Here is a 17,781-nt window from a genome sequence, read left to right as displayed (position 1 = left end):
TTCTATCTCTCCGTGTTCGGGAATTAATTAGGATGTTCAATTAATATATTTTATTTTACCTTCTTAAACAAAAATTAACTTATTAATTTAAGTCAAATAGTTAATGAAATTTAGTTTACGACAAAACTTATGTGCTTTTCTTAGTTGTTTTTCACATGATCATTAACTAAATTAACCATGATTTTTACTATAACAAATTTTGAGAAAAATATGAATTCAAGAATACAAATTTTGAGAAAAATATGAATTCAAGAATATTATAGTTAATTTCATCAAAAACATTAAAAAAAAACATCTAAACTTCATCTTTAGTTAATGAGATAATTCGAGTTCAAATTCTATTTACAACAATCTTTGACCAAACTTCACTATACCTAAATCTAACACTATTCCACTAAGAACCTGATGGCTAAACGAAAAAATCTAGAATAGTATTTGGTGGACATCCGTGGTTTTTTTTTTTTGTGGTGGTCGGAGTTTGAACCCCAAACTATATATTATGCATTGTCCATACTAAATGAGCTAAATTTACGAGGACATGGTGAACATCTGTTTAATCTTTTGGTGGTGGCTGAGGTTTGAACCTCGGACCTTGCATATATTATGCATTGTCCTAACCAATTGAGTTAAGCTCACGGACGAACATCCGTCTTAATCTAATGATGTGATACGAAGAGAGAAAAATAATATAATGATAATAAGTATAATTGTTGAGGAAACTAATAGTAGCATTAATTTCAGGCAAAGGCTACGGTGGGAGACCTTGATAGGTCTCCTACCGGTGAGAGACCTCCTTTTTTTTTTTCCTTGCAAAATATGAAAAAAATGGAAAATTATATAATTTTTTGAAAAATGAAAAAAAATGGAATATATAATTTTGAAAATCATTAAAAAATCTGATTTTTTTTGAAAATATATTATTTCATTTTTTTCGAAAAATCTGGATATATTATTTCATTTTTTAACGAAAATTTCAATTTTAAAAAATTATTTCATTTTTTTCGAAAAATCTTGATATATTATTTCATTTTTTTACGAAAATTTCAATTTTAAAAAATTATTTCATTTTTTTCGAAAAATCTGGATATATTATTTCATTTTTTTACGAAAATTTCAATTTTAAAAAATTATTTCATTTTTTTTCGAAAAATTTCTGTAAATTATTTTAATATTTTAAATTTATTATCGCTTTTACCAAAAATACCCCTAATTTAAGAATGAAATAACAAAAGCATCATTTTTGTCCTTTTTTACTCAACCATTGGATTTAATCCAATGGCTCCATTCATTTTGCAAAAAAAAAAAAACAAAAAAAATGAGGTCTCTCACCGGTAGGAGACCTATCAAGGTCTCCCACCGTAGACGGCGCCTTAATTTCACTACATACTACATGTATCATACACAAGCGCAGTTAACGATTTAACGATTACCGAACTGTAGCAGTAATAAGAATATAATAATAAATCAAAAAGATTCACAAAATTTTGTGTCTTACTGTGTTCTTAACTCTTTGACTATTTCACTGACACAACACAACAACCTTATTTTTTTAATCATTCCACAAAACACAAACAAACATATACAGCTTCTACATTCCACCACAGATAGATATAATATAGAGAGAGAAACAAAACTGTTTGTGTGTGTGTAAAGACAGAAGAGAGAGAAAGTATCTATCTTTGTGTGTGTTGTGCTGCTGTGCTGTCATTTTGTTCCAAAAGCATCATTCAGTTACAGTTACAAGTAGATTCAGATTTTTCACAACTCAATATAGAACAAAAACATGGGATAGACAAACAAAGTTTGATTCCTTTTAGCTTACTTTTCAAGATATTTATATACTTTTTTTTTTTCAAGGCTGTTCCTGTGAAACCCCTCTTGAAGCATATCATCAATCAGGTATATAGATAATTCTATTTGATTTTCTACTTGATCTAGTTTTTGTTTGATCTTTTGTGAATTATATGTATTTTTGTTTGTTAAATTATACTTGATTTATGAGATTATGATAATCTATCATGTGTTTTGAATTGTGATGGAAAAAGGTTGAAGTTGGTACCCCTCAAGTTTGATGAATTTTGGATTTCATGATTCTGATGAGAGTTGACTTGAATTGATAATTTTTTATATATGGATCCTTTTTTTAGGTGGTTGAATTGACTAGAATTGACTTAATTTATTTGTTCAATTATACTTCATTTAATCTTTGCATGTGATTTGGTTTTTGTTATGTTATTTTCCATGCTGAAACCTGGACCTAACTTCTTCAGTGCAATATATGACAATTAAATGATAAAATTTTGTTTTTTCAGAACACTATTGTGCATTTTATAAATGCTTTTGTTCTTCTAATGGTACTTTAGGGTTTAAAATTAAAAAGTTGTTGTGGAATGAGCTGGGGATTGAAAGAAATATTTTGTTGTTAACCCTTTGGTTCTTAGGGGAAAGCCTTAGTAATCAAGAGTTCGGTCGGGAGGTAAGTAAAGTCTGGCCAAGAATTGTTCCACCTTGAAATCAAACTCAGCTTCTCTTGAACGATTTGTCCTTGTACAAGATGAGTTACTCATTATATCCAAAAACTATAGTGAACTGTCTGAATACTAACCAAATGAAGATCATGAAGGAACAATCTTAGATTTATAGTAGCCTCTCAGCCTTATAAGTTTTAGAGAAATTTATGTGATTTTGTACTCTTCAAGAAATTGTAGGAGGCTAAGACTAGATTTTTTTCCACTCATTTACGGAAGGTAAATGAATTTACTGATGGTTTATGATCTATTTGAGATCGTAATAGTAATAGCTAGATCGTTATATGAATTCTATTGATTGTATCAGATATTGTTCTTGTAATCTGTTCTATTGATGATCTATGATCTATTTGAGATCGTAATTTTAGTAGCTCGATCGATGATATAAATTCTTTTGATTGTATCAGTTTTTGTTCTTGTAATCTGTTCTATTTTGTATCTGCTCCTTTAATGTATCTGTTGTTCCATCTTAATCTCATGCTAAAAAGCTTCTAAATTTCGTCATTCTTACAGGGTGACATTTTGACTGTACTTTAATCATCAAATAAAGTAGTTAGTCTTGATAGTTCTGAAGATTGCGGAAGCTTCTTCATACGTTGATTATGGTGAGATAAACTGTAACATAAATGAAGCTTCTTATCAATGGGATTCGGAAATTGAATTAAAAATACTAGGTGAATTATTTTTACATGAGGTTGAGTTTCTTCTGAGTACTGGGCATTGTAGTAAACTCTTGCATTCAACATTACAAATGATGCATTGATTAGGCAATCAAGAATGCAGAAACATCAATACAATTCTCTGGATCCTCGAAATGAGGAATACCATTCTGCACCGCAACCGGTCCGGCAAGACCATCTGGATGGCATGCATACCAATACAAGGCCTCCTCCTGCCTTTAGCATGTCAGAAAATAAACCTGTACATAATTTCTCCATACAGACGGGTGAGGAATTCGCTCTCGAGTTTATGAGAGATAGGGTGAATGTCAAGAAGCCTGCGTTTCCAAATGTCGTGGGCGAGCCTAGTTATTCAACAGGGTATATGGAATTGAAAGGAATCTTAGGTCATCCAGGATCTGAAAGTGGTACCGAGATTTCTATCCTCACAAATATTGAAAAAGTTCCGAAAGAGTTTGACAGAAGGAATTCTGTTCTACATCAGGAAAGAAGTAATTATGGCTCAGCTCGATCGATTCCAAGATCATCTAATCAAGACAATAACCGAGTCTTTCAAGGAATTTCCTCCTCTGGATCTTCTGAAAACTTATCTATGAAGATGAAGATTCTATGCAGCTTTGGTGGTAGAATATTACCACGTCCGGGTGACGGAAAGCTTAGATATGTCGGGGGTGAAACACGGATTATTAGTATAAGAAAGGACATAAGTTGGCCGGAGCTTATGCAGAAAATATTATCGATCTATAATGAAACTCGTGTAATAAAGTATCAGCTCCCTGGAGAAGATCTTGATGCCCTAGTTTCGGTATCTTCCGATGAGGATCTCCGGAATATGATGGAGGAATGTCATGATCTACAAAGAAGGAGAGGATCGTTAAAGCTTAGGATGTTCTTATTCTCAATAAATGAATTGGAGGATACCCAGTTTGGTCTTGGTAGCATGGATGGTGGTGATTCTGAAATCCAGTATGTCGTTGCTATTAATGGTATGGACATGGAATCAAGAAGCAACTCTATCCTTCATTGCGGAGGAAGTTCTAATAATATAAATGAATTGGACAGACAAAGTATTGACAGGGAGACTAAAAGAGTTGCGGTAGAATCATATGGTGTCGGTAGTTCTTCCTTAACCGGCAATGTTAACTCGGTATTGACAAATCAGTCTTCGCAACCAATTCTACCAACACCCTCAAATGCTTATGACGCTTATCCGTTCTTTTACGAGGATCCGATCATTCAACAAGGGGGAACTGGTCAATATCCAATACACACTGGTCCTTTTCCTTCTAACAGTTCGGCTCTCAATCTAGGAGAGGTTCCTGTTTCTTTGCCTACTCATGGTGTTGTGAACCAAGGAATCACGAGCAAAGGACAATTATCCAGTGAGTTGCAAGTACAAAGAAGGGGTGATAATGTCATTCATGCAGCAAATGACCGAGTGAACGCTTTATCAACAGAAGCACCATATTCTCTTCCTTTGAATCCATTCGAGGGAAGTTTGCAAGGTAATTTATCAGAGGCATCAGTTCCAGCTGCTGTATCAGAAGCAATCCATCCTGCAGTTCCATTAGAAAACAAGATTCCAGCTGCTGTATCAGAAGTGCTGAATCCTACACAGATTCCAAGATCTGGGAAAGATGACTTCTATACTGCATCCACAGACGCATTCAGTCGTGCTCTTGTTGATGCCGAGTCCAATGTAATTGATTTCAGTTGCCTTGAACCACCTCCGCTTCCTAATAGAGTATATTATTCAGAGAGAGTTTTTCCCAGGGAACAGGCAGATTTGTTGAACCGGTCTGCAAAGTCGGATGATGCATATGGTTCTCACTTACTCATGTCAGATTTACTTTCCGATTTGAACCATATGAATTCAGTTAATGAATCCAGTGACATGTTGCACAGCGAGAATATGTCGAATCTGAACACAGTGTCCAACACATCAGCAAAGCCCTTGCATGCAGATGGCCATAGCATCAGCAGCAAACCTTTGCCTGATGCAACAAGTCAGGTGAATTCAAAGTTATATCAGCGTGTGGATTCTGATTTGAAGCCGGTATTATCAGATAACAAAATTTCTGAAAATGAGACAAATATCTCCAAAGATAGGCATAAAATTCCTCAAGTCGATGAAACCAAGGGCAGTGAGCATCTTGCATTTCATCGTGTTCCTTCTGTTGAACATAATGAGAATCTAGCATCTAAACTTCAAGAGCAAAATTTGTCTGCGGTTCCTACAAGGGATCCCAATAATGATGCTAAAGTCCAAGCTCCGCCTTTTGATGCTAAACCTAAACCTTCTCAAGGTGACATTCTGATTGATATTGAAGACAGGTTTCCCCGTGATTTCCTTTATGATATGTTCTCAAAAGCAGTTCATTCTGAAGATTCCGCAAATATTAGTCCATTACCAGCTGATAGAGCAGGTTTGAGCTTAAAAATGGAAAATCACGAGCCTAAAAGTTGGTCATATTTTCAGAAGCTGGCACATGAAGGGTTTGATAATGTTTCTCTAATTGATCAGGATAATCTCGGTTATTCATCAGCTGTTAATAAAGTAAAAGAAGGGGATGGTATGTTACAGCATTCTGCACCTCTACCAGCAGAGAGTGTTATGATGACAGGACCCAAGGAATCCCATTCCCAACTAAATGTAGAGGAAAATCAGAAAAGTTTACCTGTAACCACCAAAACCGAGGCTGTTGTTTTTCAACCAGAAAGTAACCCTTCTGAACTTAAGGGAAATGAAAATAACAACGTCAACGCCACAGTGGAAAACGATAGAGCTCAGGAGACTGAATATCCTGTACGTTTTTAATGGTTCTTTATCTTATGAACATGCCGACAATATGATTATTTTTTGCTGACAAATCCTTTGATGGACTGAATGTAGGATGGCAATGATGAGACAAGGGATGTGGTTTCAATTCCTCAAGATATTAGTTTTGGGGAGTTTGACATTAGTACTTTGCAGGTAAAATCATACTTTGATGTATCATAGTTCTTCAGCGCCGATGCATTATGAGTATCAATCTTCTCCATTTCTGAAAAGAAATGGACATTAAATTACTATATTTTTAATAAATAAATGATATAAAATCACACATTTTCACAATTGGTGACATTTATTGAGTATTTTTTTATTCAAAACTATGGTTATAGAGCCTTTCTTTTCTCTTGAGATATGGAAAGAATCTCTGGTACATTATATCTGCCTTTTCTACAAAATCTACTAATTTTAGTTCAACTAGTGAGCAAAGTAAATAAATTTTTCATTATTATTACAATTTTTCGAAATGAAAATATCACTCTTAGTAAGCATAACTATGGCATATTCAGTACAAATTAGTTTCTATGATAATGGCTTCATGAATATCTGTACTAGATGATGGCTTGGGGGCTTAACGGTCTATTTTTTCGTTATGTTATAAAATTAAAGTTAATATTTTCTAACACTTATTACATTACATATATTTATGATAAATATGACAGATCATAATGAATGCGGATCTTGAAGAACTGAGAGAACTCGGATCTGGTACCTTTGGGACTGTTTATCATGGAAAATGGAGAGGATCAGATGTTGCAATTAAAAGAATAAAGAAAAGCTGTTTCTCCGGTCGGTCTTCAGAACAAGAGAGACTGGTAACTTGTCTATAAATCACATGGAGTGCTTTTTGTTCCATTTTCCTTTGTTTTCCGTGCCACTATTAAAATGACTTATATCGATGAAATCTGCGTCCTCTTTTAGACGATAGAGTTCTGGCGGGAAGCTGACATTCTTTCCAAGCTTCATCATCCAAATGTGGTGGCCTTTTATGGTGTAGTTCAAGATGGACCAGGAGGTACAATGGCCACGGTTACGGAGTTCATGGTTGATGGTTCTCTTCGGCATGTTTTGCTACGTAAGGATAGGTAATGCATCCATCTGCAAAATTATAGCATTTCTATTGAGTAGCTTATTATTCAATGAGCTTAATTTTGATACATTGTGAGTGTAAAACTTTACACTTTCAGCGAATCACAAGCAATCATCTGTGAGTTTAAACGTAGTTATGATTAAAGTCAACTGTTTTTAATGATCCAACTATTATGACTAATTAACATTGTAAAATATCTTAACACTGATGGTGAACATGAATTAAATTCTTCAATTAAAGCCCGATCATTTTGCTACTTGTTTAGTCTTTAGATACCATTAACTATTTTATCATCAAGAAAATTGTTGAAGGGATTTTTGCATGATCTTATCATATGGTTCCATCCAGGTATCTTGATCGCCGCAAGAGGCTGATAATTGCAATGGATGCAGCTTTTGGAATGGAGTACTTACATGCAAAAAATATTGTTCATTTTGACTTGAAATGTGACAATTTGCTTGTGAACATGAAGGATCCTTTACGGCCAATATGCAAGGTATTTATTCATGTATTGTGGATTATTGATTCTATTAAACTTTGTCTTCAGTATTTTGACAACGTTGAAAAACTTGATTTTCATCAGGTTGGAGATTTTGGCCTGTCAAAAATTAAGCGGAATACCCTGGTGACAGGTGGTGTGCGTGGAACTCTACCTTGGATGGCACCGGAGCTGCTGAATGGGAGCAGCAATAAGGTTTCAGAAAAGGTAAAAGTTTAACCACGATATATGTTCACCAAGGTTTCATTAGGCATGAAAATTATGTTCAAATATACACTACTTTCAGGTATTAAAAAATACATGATATTTATTAACTAAGATATATGTTCAATGGATGATTAATGGGCTGCGACACTTTGTTATACCCATTAATCATCCATTGAATGTAATTAACCATATATTTGAATATCACTAACTACTAAAATTGTTGTCAAAAGTTGTCCCATTTCGTGTCAAAATAACACAGTTCTGTCTCATTATCTCATTAACTGAGAAGCCTTAGTGACTAATGCTATCTTGCCTAATGTTTAGGTTGATGTATTTTCCTTTGGCATTGTACTATGGGAGATTCTTACTGGGGAGGAGCCATATGCTAATATGCACTATGGTGCAATCATAGGTACTTTTCTTTTCCCTTCTCTTTGATAACCTCTTTACAGTTGCTTGGATTCAAGTTGTGTCGAACCTTTCTAAAGCACTAGTTTGCATCAATTGTACTTTCACTGCATTGATAGAATTTTAATTAAATCTCATAATAACACATGTCGGACTAGTTCTGTAGTTTAATTTACATCCAACAATATCAAATGTGTGGATAAAATAAAGAAACAAAACAACTCTTACAGAACCTGGAGAAAACACAACTTTGTAGCAGAACTTTCATCGGAGAGCTCAATCATCTTATCTTGCCAATTGTAACTTTGCACCTAAACATTTTCCGCTCCATCTTCTTTGATATTTTCAAATACGTTGCTTCCTTAAATTTTCTACGACAGTTCATATCAGTGGATGAGAAAATTGCAAAGATTCAATGCCTTTTGTTTTTCTGTATAAATTTAAGAATGACCATGACTTGTTCTTACAAGGAACTTCAGATAGTGTGCATAAATTTATGCTGCTCTTGCATGCATGCATTTCTGAATTTATTTTTCCTGTGATAATTGTTTAACCTCTCAGAGCTTAGATGATCTGCTTTCTCATATTTATTGCCTATGTATCACCGACACTTTTATTGTCTGATGTCTAACACATGTTAGTATCCGACATGGACATGTGGTTACATTCAAATATTTCATATCTCAAATTATTACTGGTGTCAACATGCCAGTGTAAATGTCAGTGGCGTGTCTAGTCATATTTGTTCATGCATAAAAAAGCCATTCTGTACTCTTATTCAAATTCTATATATTTCTCCTCACTCTCTTGCACACTCATATATACAGGAGGTATTGTGAACAACACATTAAGACCAACAATCCCAAGTTATTGTGATCTAGAATGGAGAACACTGATGGAGCAGTGTTGGGCACCTAACCCTGCAGTAAGGCCATCCTTTACAGAAATTGCGCGCCGCTTGCGCGTGATGTCCGCAGCTGCTGCTCATACCAAAGGACAAGGACACAAGGCATCTAAATGATAATCAACAGATTTGATCTGATGCAAACATTTCTATATGAAATAAGTTAAATACATTCAATTGAGGTATAAAAATGTATATGTGTTACAACTATATGAGGGACACTAGTATATGTTTGTATTGTAATTTTTTGGTCTCTCGACCTGTTTTTTCTGTTGTTGATTGTATAGAGTATATATGTCAATATGTGTGAAACCATATATTATAGGATTGTTCAAACAACATTTGTACCTATGATGTTAATTCTACAGTGTGTTCTGTACTGCAGGTTTCCTCCTTTTACTTTTCATATAAGTAGCTTAAATATAACTTAGAAAGCAAGAAATAAAGGTAAATATTCTAAACTACTATGATATACTAGTCGAGATACCCGTGCTACAGCACGGGTAGCGCGGCTTCGCCACGCTGTATGGCCGCGGCGGAGTGTCGCGTCTCGGCTGCGTTTGCAATAGTTATTTTTTTTTTTGTCCATGTTGAAAATATGTAAAGTATTTAAAGCATAATAATGTATATATTGATCGGTAGTAATGAAAAATTATAAAATAATTAAATTTTAATATGAACAAATATGTATTAAATTTTAGTATTGACGATATTAAAAAAGCTAATAAATAAAAATAATCATAGTTTTTATTTACTAATATGTTTCAGTGTGAAAAATACTAATAACCATCCCGTGAAAAATCATAATTAATGTATTATATACTATTGTTATCGTAAAATATGTTTCATAACATATTCCCGTAAAAAAACAGTGAGATATATTTTTGTTAATATATAGTCCATACACTCATATATATTTTATCAATATATATCATTCTCATTAGATTTCAGAAATAAGAATATACTAATATTTTCCCGTAAAACAAAAATATACTCATATATTTTTTTATTAATATATAGTCCATACACCCACATATAATTTATTAATATATTAATAAAATTTGGGCAGTCGCAGTGTTTAAATAGAGATATTAAAAAATACTAACTTTTTTTAAAGATTAAAAAATACTAATTAAAACTGATAACTCGTTATAGTTACTAAAATGGGTCCCGTGTTACAATTGTACACTCCAACGGGTTTTTTATTGATACATTTTTTAAAAAAAAAAACAGCGGAAAAAATTGAAGTATGATTAATCATAATATATAATAGTTTTTTTTTTGTTTTAGTATTGACGATATTAAAAAAAATGAAAATACATTTCACTAATAAACATATACTAACATATTCCCGTATAAAAACATATAGTGAGATATATTTTTATTAATATATAGTCCATACACTCATATATATTTATCAATATATTGTTCCCATTAGACTTCAGAAATAAGAATATATTAATATATTCCCTAAAACAAAGATATACTCACATATATATTTTTATTAATATATAGTTGATACCCCCACATATATTTTTTGAATATATTAATAAAACATAGGCAGTCGCGGTGTTTAAATAGAGATATTAAAAAAATACTAATTAAAATCGATCACTCGTTGTAGTTACTAAAATGGGTCTCGTGTTACAATTGTAGTTACTAAAATGGGTCCCGTGTTACAATTGTACACTCCAATGAATTTTTTAGTGATACATTTTCAAAAAAAAAAAAACAACGGAAAAAATTGAAGTATGATCAATCATGATATATTATAATATTGTTCTTGTTTTAGTATTGATGATATTAAAAAAGCTAATAAATAAAAATAATCATAGATTTTATTTACTAATATGTTTGAATGTGAAAAATATTAATATGCGTCCCATGAAAAAACATAATTAACGTATTATATAATAATGTTATCGCAAAATACAAAATCATATTCTGCTATAACAACAACACTTGTTAGTTTCTTCTAAAAAAAACTTGTTAGTAAAATCGAATTGAAAATTAGTAGAGAAAATGGAGTTGAAAATGAAGAGAGAAAATGAAAAATGAAAAAAGTTAGTAAGAAAAAGATAAGAGGAGAGTGATATTGAGATTGAGGTTGAGATTGAGAGAGAAAAGTTTATTATTAAAAAATAAAGATGAGAGAAAAGTTACTAAAATAGGTCCCGTGTTACAATTGTACACTCCAATGATTTTTTTAGTGATACATTTAAAAAAACAAAGGATAAAATTGAAGTATGATTAATCATAGTATATTATAATATTGTTCTTGTTTTAGTATTGACGATATGAAAAAAGCTAATAAATAAAAATAATCATAGATTTTATTTACTAATATGTTTGAGTGTGCAAAATATTAATATGCGTCCCGTGAAAAAACATAATTAACATATTATATAATAGTGTTATCGTAAAATACAAAATCATATTATGCTATAACAACAACACTTGTTAGTTTCCTCTAAAAAAAACTTGTTAGTAAAACCGAATTGAAAATTAGTAGAGAAAATTGAGTTGAAAATGAGGAGAGAAAATTGAGTTGAAAATGAAGAAAGTTGGTAAGAAAAAGATAAGAGAGGTGAGTGAGATTGAGATAGAGAAAAAAATTTATTATTAAAAAATGAAGGTGAGAAAAAAGATTATTATTATAAATAAAGAAAGATGAGAGAGAAAAATTTATTATTAAATAAAGAAAGATGAGAGAGAAAAGATTATTATTATAAATAAAGAAAGATGAGAGAGAAAAATTTATTATTAAATAAAGAAAGGTGAGAAAGTGGCTTTTGATAGTGGATTTGACAAAAATAACCCTAAGGAAAAAAAGTTTGGAAGAAAAGTAGGTATGGGTAGTTAAGTAATTTTGGTAGTATTTGACAAAAATAACCCTAAGAAAACAAAATTAGGTATGTGTAGTTAAGTAATTTTGGTAGTATTGTGTTTTCATATATAGAGAGTAGAGTAGATAGATGATTTGACATATCTCTTTCTTTCTCTGTCCTTCACATTTTCCAAGCAGAAATATTAACAAGGCATGTTTCACTAAAATCATCCGGCAGGTGTAAATCAACCGACAAATATAAATAAATCAGGATCATACTATCATTGTAGCGAAATCATTCAGATATAATATGTGTATAGAGTAAGACTCATAAGCAGTGTAGGGTGGCAGGGGGCGAGCGAGCGGAGCGAGCTACGCCCCTGCTGTTTCGTTTGGCGCATCACTAAGTGGATCCGACCATCATTATTTTTTATGTGTCTATCTCTCTCCAAATTGCAACAAATGGAAAAAGTTATAAATGGAGAGTATCTTGACCCTAATTCTAATCTCACAAATAGAACACCACCAAATCAAGAGTAAATAAACAGATAAAGATGAAAATCATTATTACCGAATGCCTTTAGTAAGCTTTCAAAAAGCAAAAGAAATAAGTCCCACATCCATGATGTCTACAAAATTGATAGGCTGATTCACTATAAATATGCGGTGTATGGCTGATTGCAACTTAGGGATTGGTATTTCTCATAAAGTGGGTATTTTACTTTGGTCTATTTAATTAGTTCCAGTGGCTGAATCGGTGTTAGACATTTTTTGTTCTATCATATTTGTCTGCACACAGTTCAGTCATAGGATCCAATTGTATGGATCTAATGCATTCCGTAAAGAAATTATTAGAAAAAGGAATGGTATACTTTTTTTTTGACGGTAAACAAAAGCTTAGCATTTCATAGAATAGAGAATGTTACAAGCAGCTGGTGTTAATATTGAAGGGACATTCCCCAACAATTTTGGAGGAGCTAATACAAGATAAAAGGCCCGCTAAAACACATAAACTTTGCCAACAAATATGAAAAATTAAGCCAAGATTCATAACATTCATAACCTAACTGCCCATCTATCAACAATTTCCATCTTCTAATGCTGACAAAGGAGATGTGAGAATCCAAAGTCTTTTTTCCTATCCAGTTACGGATCATTTTTTTGGACACAAGCCAAGGGATATCTTATGCCTGTCATACCTAACATAAATAGTGAGGTCGGAGAATTGCAATAAAAAATATTATTGTTGAAACTAGGACTGGAAATGAGTAGAGTCGAATCGAACCTATCTGAATTTGGCTCGACTCGATAAGAATTTGCTCGGCTCGAAACTCAGCTTGAGTTCGACACGAACTCTTTTCAGCTTGAGTTCGACACGAACTCTTTTTTCAGCTCGAAACTTTTTTTTTTCAATTCAAACTCGACTCGAATCAAGCTCGAAAACAACTCGGTTCAGTTTGATAACTCGCATTAAATGAACCAAGAGACAAACACAACTATATGGTTTATATGGGCACAAAAAACAGCTCACAAACCTCTTAATTGGTCTAAAAACCACTTTAGTAACAAACCTCTTAATTGGTCTAAAAACCACTTTAGTAAATTGGTAACAATACTATTAATTAAATTAATCCTTATTTATTAATTTTGTTACGTCTGCAGCAACTTAACCTAATTTTTTCCCGCTCATTTGCTTTATTAGGTTTGCAATTATTTAGCCTAACAAATTTCATCTTAAAAAATGCATTGCACACCAATTTCATTCCTATCCGCTTGCCTTTTTTTTTTGAAGAAAATATTTGCTGCCATATCAATGATCACGAATGATCCTTCTATTTTATACTTTTTTTTGTCAAGAATTTTACACTTTTTTTTGGATTTTTTTTAATTTCATGCCTTTTTTTTTTTTACATCCTTATTTATTAATTTTGTTACGTCTGCAGCAACTTAACCTAATTTTTCCCCGGCCATTTGCTTTATTAGGTTTGTAATTATTTAACCTAACAAATTTCATCTAAAAAAATGCATTGCACACCAATTTCATTCCTATCCGGTTTTTTTTTGTGAAGAAAATATATTCTATCATATCAATGATCACGTATGATCCTTCTATTTTATATTTTTTTTTGATCAAGAATTTTACACTTTTTTTTTGGATTTTTTTTTAATTTCATGCCTTTTTTTTTTACATCCTTATTTATTAATTTTGTTACGTCTGCAGCAACTTAACCTAATTTTTTCCCGTTCATTTGCTTTATTAGGTTTGCAATTATTTAACCTAACAAATTCCATCTAAAAAAATGCATTGCACACCAATTTCATTACTATCCGCTTGCCTTTTTTTTTGAAGAAAATATTTGCTGTCATATCAATGATCACGTATGATCCTTCTATTTTATACTTTTTTTTTTGTCAAGAATTTTACACTTTTTTTTTTGGATTTTTTTTTTTAATTTCATGCCTTTTTTTTGACATCCTTATTTATTAATTTTGTTACGTCTGCAGCAACTTAACCTAATTTTTTCCCGCTCATTTGTTGTATTAGGTTAGCAGTAATTTAACCTAACAAATTTCATCTAAAAAAATGCATCGAACCAATTTCATTCTTATCCTCTTGCCTTTTTTTTGTACATTTATTTAATACTAAAAAAATGCATCGCACCAATTTCATTACTATCATGTTGGCTATATCCTTATTCGTATGTCAATCCCTTTACAATAAACATGTGCGAAGCACGGGTCAAATATCTAGTTAATTAATTAATATTATTGTAATTTCATTCCCATGGAAGGTGAATGTACTTTAGACGCCTCTTTTTATAGACAAGTTGCTTTCCGTTCTTCACAAAACTTTCGATGTGGGACATAAAATTGCAAGCCTAATTTTTTTTTGGACATGCAAGCTTAAATCTTTCAAGTGTATGGATTATGTTATATACTCCACTTGCTATCGATATGTAAAAAACTTTAGGTGAGGATTACCATTATTTTTACTCAAGTGTACGTTTTATTTTATATTGTTAATAAAGTGGTAATAAAAAACTTTGACAAAGAAAAACGTTAGAAACAATATTTCATCTAAAAATTAGTGTAATTGATTTAGCAAAACTAGTCGAACTATATATAGCTCAAGTTCGGCTCATTTATTTGACGAGCTTAATTTTCAACTCAAGTTCAACTAATTTGGTTCATGAATCAAGTTCAACGAAACAATTACCGAATCGAATTTCGAACTATTTTCGAGTTGGTTCGGTTCGTTGCCAGCCCTAGTGGAAACTATTATCATTAGGCAAAGAGAAACATAAAGAGTGTTATCTTTTATGCTAAGTTTAGCTTTAGGGTAGATTGCTTAATTCATTGATCTGCGTTTCTTGGCTCCATCGTTAAGTCATTTAGCAGTAGCACCTCTAACCATCACGCCACAATTTTACGAAACTACAAACATCACACTCTTACATAATTTTGATGGTCCTTATTTCCCAACCAAAGTTACACGATTAATATATATTTTTTCTCCACCTAATCTTTAGTCCAGGTATAGACATGTATATTGTAAAAAAAAGTATAGACACATATTTGAAAAAACGACAAATTCATTTAGGCGAACCGAACGCATCCATCTAAGTCGATTGACATACAATGATACTCAATTGACCACCCATGTGTCGCCATGGTTGAGATGGCTATTAGTTTGGTCCATTTGATCCTTCAAGTCATACGGTGTAACATCAACATAGGCCATAAACAAATTGAGTTTCTCTCAGTTGTAGTAAGTTGTACGTACTCCTACTGGATAAGTGTTTACCAGCTTGTGGTGTGGAGAGCAAATGAATAAAAAAACGTCAATTCATAGAAGTTTATGTGCATTGTGGACCACATAAACTATCGGTGCATCACGGACTACATAAAATCATGTACTCCCTCCGTCCCTATATGTAAGCACCCTATGCATCTAATAAAATGGTGCTTAGATATATGGACGGAGGGAGTATTTCACTAGTTTGGATTGCAGAATTTGAATTGTACCAAACCCTTAATCCACAAGTTTTACTTAGTTTGGGTATTAATGTATACCGACAAGTTTCATATTCTATAAACTGAACGGGTAAAATATTGTTTCAGCTTATAGAATTTGAACCAACAATGTACAAGATCTTGAAACAAATAAAAACATAATATAACAAAATAGAACCCCATTTAAGAAAAATGTAACACATTATAAAAGCGAGCGGAGCAAGCTTGCCCCTGCCGTTTCGTTTGGCACAACTGTTTGTTGTTGGGGGACATTTTAGGGTGTGGAGTGTGATAGCCTCTTGCGGTACAGTTCAAGAGCATTGTTATAAATTATAATATGGACCAACGTATTTATACAAGACTTGTAAGTTGTAACACTATAAACCCAAATTCCATTCACATAAATAATTCGAAACTATAGCTGCTTTGTAGTCAGAGACATAAACACACGTGGTCGAACTTTGTAACGAAACATGTTCCATTGTTTTTTGATTTCAATATATTTTCTCTCCTGTTACTAGTTGTTCTAACAGTGTGGTGATCTAGCAAATTAACAATGTTTTTAATGAAATGGTATGAAAGACATCACTATAGATGTGGTGATCTCAGGCAGCCGCAGGTTAGACACCTCGAGTTATACATATAGGGGATTATCATCATATTATCAACCACTTCTCCTAAAGATCTTTCAGGTCCCTTCTAGCAAATATATCTTGGTATCTCCTCTAGACAACTGTTAATTTATAGATCAACAAGTTGTGCCGTTAATCCTTTTTAAATGGCAAAATCAATCCTCCTAAAAATAACATTTATGGACCGATGAGATACAACATTATTATACATGACACTTTAAACTCTTTGTAGAAGATCCATCGACTTTGACGCTAGAAAGTCAAAAGTTTCAAACACAAGTGTATAAAAACGTTGATTGTCAAAACACGTTTTCTCATTTTTAACTACTTTGTTTAAAATGGTTGTGAAGGCTGTTTGTCCCATAGTAAAAATCTTTGTCCTCAATCCCACAAGTTGGAAAACCCAAATCAAGTCACACGTTTATCTCCTACCCAAATGGTTTTTTTTACAAGTGCTTTTCACCGATTTAAAAAAACGAGGTCATGTGGCAACTAAGTGCTTTTCCATGATCTAATTCTAATCTCACAAATAGAACACCACCAAATCAAGAGTAAATAAACAGATAAAGATGAAAATCATTATTACCGAATGCCTTTAGTAAGCTTTCAAAAAGCAAAAGAAATAAGTCCCACATCGATGATGTCTACAAAATTGATAGGCTGATTCACTATAAATATGCGGTGTATGCTGATTGCAACTTAGGGATTGGTATTTCTCATAAAGTGGGTATTTTACTTTGATCTATTTAATTAGTTCCTATGGCTAAATCCGTGTAGACATTTTTTGTTCAATCATATTTGTCTGTACACAGTTCAGTCATAGGATCCAATTGTATGGATCTAATGCATTTCATAAAAAAATTAATAGAAAAAGGAATGGTATACTTGGACAAAGCCAAGGCATATCTTATGCTTGTCATACCTAGCATAAGTAGTGAGGTCGGAGAATTGCAATAAAAAAAAATTATTGTGGATACTATTATCATTAGGCAAAGAGAAACATAAAGAGTGTTATCTTTTATGATAAGTTTAGCTCTAGGGTAGATTGCTTAATTCATTGATCTGCGTTTCTTGGCTCCATCGTTAAGTCATTTAGCAGTAGCACCTCTAACCATCTTTACTGACTTCCTCATACAATATCAACATGGGAATCCTATGTATG

The 17,781-nt window shown here is 32.4% G+C and overlaps 1 protein-coding gene across 1 annotated transcript; it reads left to right on the top strand.

Moving 5' to 3' along the window:
• Positions 1-1,592: 1,592 nt before the first annotated feature.
• LOC146948950 (RAF-like serine/threonine-protein kinase 20) lies at positions 1,593-9,525 on the top strand. Its single transcript, XM_085745083.1, has 9 exons — positions 1,593-1,899; positions 3,042-6,014; positions 6,102-6,182; positions 6,701-6,853; positions 6,960-7,123; positions 7,477-7,624; positions 7,712-7,834; positions 8,159-8,246; positions 9,070-9,525. The coding sequence occupies exons 2-9, from the start codon at positions 3,306-3,308 to the stop codon at positions 9,261-9,263; spliced, it is 3,660 nt and encodes a 1,219-aa protein (XP_085601209.1). The 5' UTR covers positions 1,593-1,899; positions 3,042-3,305; the 3' UTR covers positions 9,264-9,525.
• The last annotated feature ends 8,256 nt before the right edge of the window (positions 9,526-17,781 follow it).

Source organism: Medicago sativa, chromosome 2 (assembly GCF_051527215.1).
Source record: "Medicago sativa cultivar Bolivia chromosome 2, Bolivia_mono, whole genome shotgun sequence".
NCBI lineage: Eukaryota > Viridiplantae > Streptophyta > Magnoliopsida > Fabales > Fabaceae > Medicago > Medicago sativa.
This window is presented reverse-complemented; position numbering and strand designations above follow the sequence as displayed.